The 2343-nt window shown below is 38.4% G+C and overlaps 1 protein-coding gene across 1 annotated transcript in view; it reads left to right on the forward strand.

Moving 5' to 3' along the window:
• The window catches only part of LOC106815615 (transcription factor SPT20 homolog), a gene marked incomplete at its 3' end in the record, with an annotated part of 10210 nt that extends 8091 nt beyond the window's left edge, over nucleotides 1-2119 (forward strand). The window contains 3 exon segments of the mRNA XM_014820101.1: nucleotides 76-176; nucleotides 629-776; nucleotides 1998-2119. Of these exon segments, the coding sequence (XP_014675587.1) occupies nucleotides 76-176; nucleotides 629-776; nucleotides 1998-2119 (371 nt within the window).
• Nucleotides 2120-2343: the final 224 nt, after the last annotated feature.

Below are 2343 nucleotides of genomic sequence, written 5' to 3' on the forward strand. Positions count from 1 at the left end.
TAGTATAGTATAGTATAGTATAGTATAGTATAGTATAGTACTTATATACTACTTTCTACTGTTTATACCCGCTAGGTTCTCTAAACTCAACGATCGCTATAAGATCCCGAAGCCCGATCTGGACAGAGGAAGCCGACTGAACCTGCGCTACGTGCTGGCGGAGGAAGACCTTGTTGGTGAGTGTATGACAGCGAGCTCTCGCCATCGTGTTGTGCCCCTCCCCGAGGTTTTAGGGAACAAGGGAACAGGAGCATTAACTTTCAGGGAACATGGGATATTGTCGAATTGTTTTCAGGGATCAAGGAATGATATTTGATTTTTGGGAACAAGAAAACTATAATTTTCCATCTTTGTGATTTATTTCACAGTTTGATGAGACTGTTTACAATAAACTATGAAGTATTTCAAGGTCATTTCAACATAGTGTGCTGTAGGAACCATTATGTAACATATAAGTTATGTACCCAGGTAAAATATATGATAACATGCGAGCCATAGATGTACCAAGAAGACATCACAATAACCCTCGAGTTAAATCCATGATAAGCCATTAACTTAAGTAAAGCAATTTGCATATGAAGCACATAAGCTCAATAACAGATTCGTTTTCGCTTATGTGTTGGTGTAGGCGAACAGAAAGAGCGGACATCCGGTGAGGTTAAACAGAAGGAACAAAAGATGGCGTCCAAGTCGTCAACTACCGCTAAAACTACCGAGAAGCAGCAACAACAACAACAACAACAACAAAATAGTAGTAGCCAAATAATTTCCTTCCAGTGCAGCCCCGTCGATTCTGCTAGTTGCTCGGTGTTATCAGCGACATCTGGCGTCATCTCATCCGTTTCAACACGTGATTTGATGACGTCACAATGAACACATATGACGCAGACGATACCGACTTACCTGTCGCGTTCGGGAATTTCTAAACCATAGTCAAGTGAGCCGCGTCGTGGCCGGTGCTGCTGCTGTTGTTGTTGTTGCTATTATAATGACTATAATAATGACTATAATAATGACTATAATAATAACTATTATAATGACTATAATAATAACTATAATAATGACTATAATAATGACTATAATAATGAGTATAATAATGACTATAATAATGACTATAATAACAAAATAATGACTATACTAATGACTATTATAATGACTATAATATTGACTCCCTATATACTAATGACTATGCCCTAGCATCTTTTACCTGCTCATGAAGACCGGGCCCCTGGCGTATGATGCGTTCCATTCGTTCGCCCGGTAGCTCAGCAACCGTTCTCTCTTCTCTGGTCATCACCGGACGCCCGGTGGGAGAGCTCGTTCTTACCGGATACTGCTGGTAGCTACGGGATGTGACCCTCATCCGGTCATCCCTGTGAATAGTGATCATGAAAAACGACTGGCCACAAACATTTCAAAAATATTTTTTATCTTTTGCGTATCATAATAATTTACGCGAGATAGGAATACTTAATTTTTTCATTATTATAGTCATTATTATAGTCATTATAATAGTTATTATTATAGTCATTATTATAGTCATTATTATAATCATTATTATGGTTATTATTATAGTCATTATAATAGTTATTATTATAGCTTAATGACTCCCTATATAATAATGACTAGATAACTAATGATAATAATGACTATAATAATGGCTATAATAATGACTATAATAGTGACTATAATAATGACTATAATAATGACTATAATAATAACTATAATAATGACTATAATAATGACTATAATAATGACTATAATAATGACTATAATAATGACTATAATAATAACTATAATAATAACTATTATAATGACTATAATAATGACTATAATAATGATCAAAAAACTCATTATTTTTGTACAATCGCAAGGAAATGTTCATATGATGCCGTGATTACAGCTTCAATTTAATAGATATAACCCCCTAGTTTTGATGAAAACTTTAAAACAACATGGCTGCCGTTTTTCTTCACGACAACTTCGTGTTTTGTCAGATGTCTCGCAAATCTCGCGAGAATCACGGACGGGACAGTCATTCACGCGAGCAGAGCTACCAATACGAGCGTCGGGAGCAGTCACGTGCTGAACCCGATCGCCGGGCTAAGTCACTTGATAGGTATGGTTATATATATATATATATGTGTGTGTGTGTGTGTGTGCGCGCGCGCGTGCGTGCGTGCGTGCGTGCGAGCGTGCGTACGTGCGTGCGTGCGTGCGTGCGTGTGTGTGTGCGTGCCGTGCGTGTGCGTTGCGTGCGTGCATGTGTGTGTGTGTGTGTGTGTGTGTGTAGTGTGTGTGTTGCGCTGCGCTGTGCGTGTGTGTCGGTGTGTGGTGTGCCAT

The sequence above is a fragment of the Priapulus caudatus genome, unplaced genomic scaffold (genome assembly GCF_000485595.1).
Source record: "Priapulus caudatus unplaced genomic scaffold, Priapulus_caudatus-5.0.1 Scaffold1158, whole genome shotgun sequence".
Taxonomy (NCBI): Eukaryota; Metazoa; Priapulida; class Priapulimorpha; order Priapulimorphida; family Priapulidae; genus Priapulus; species Priapulus caudatus.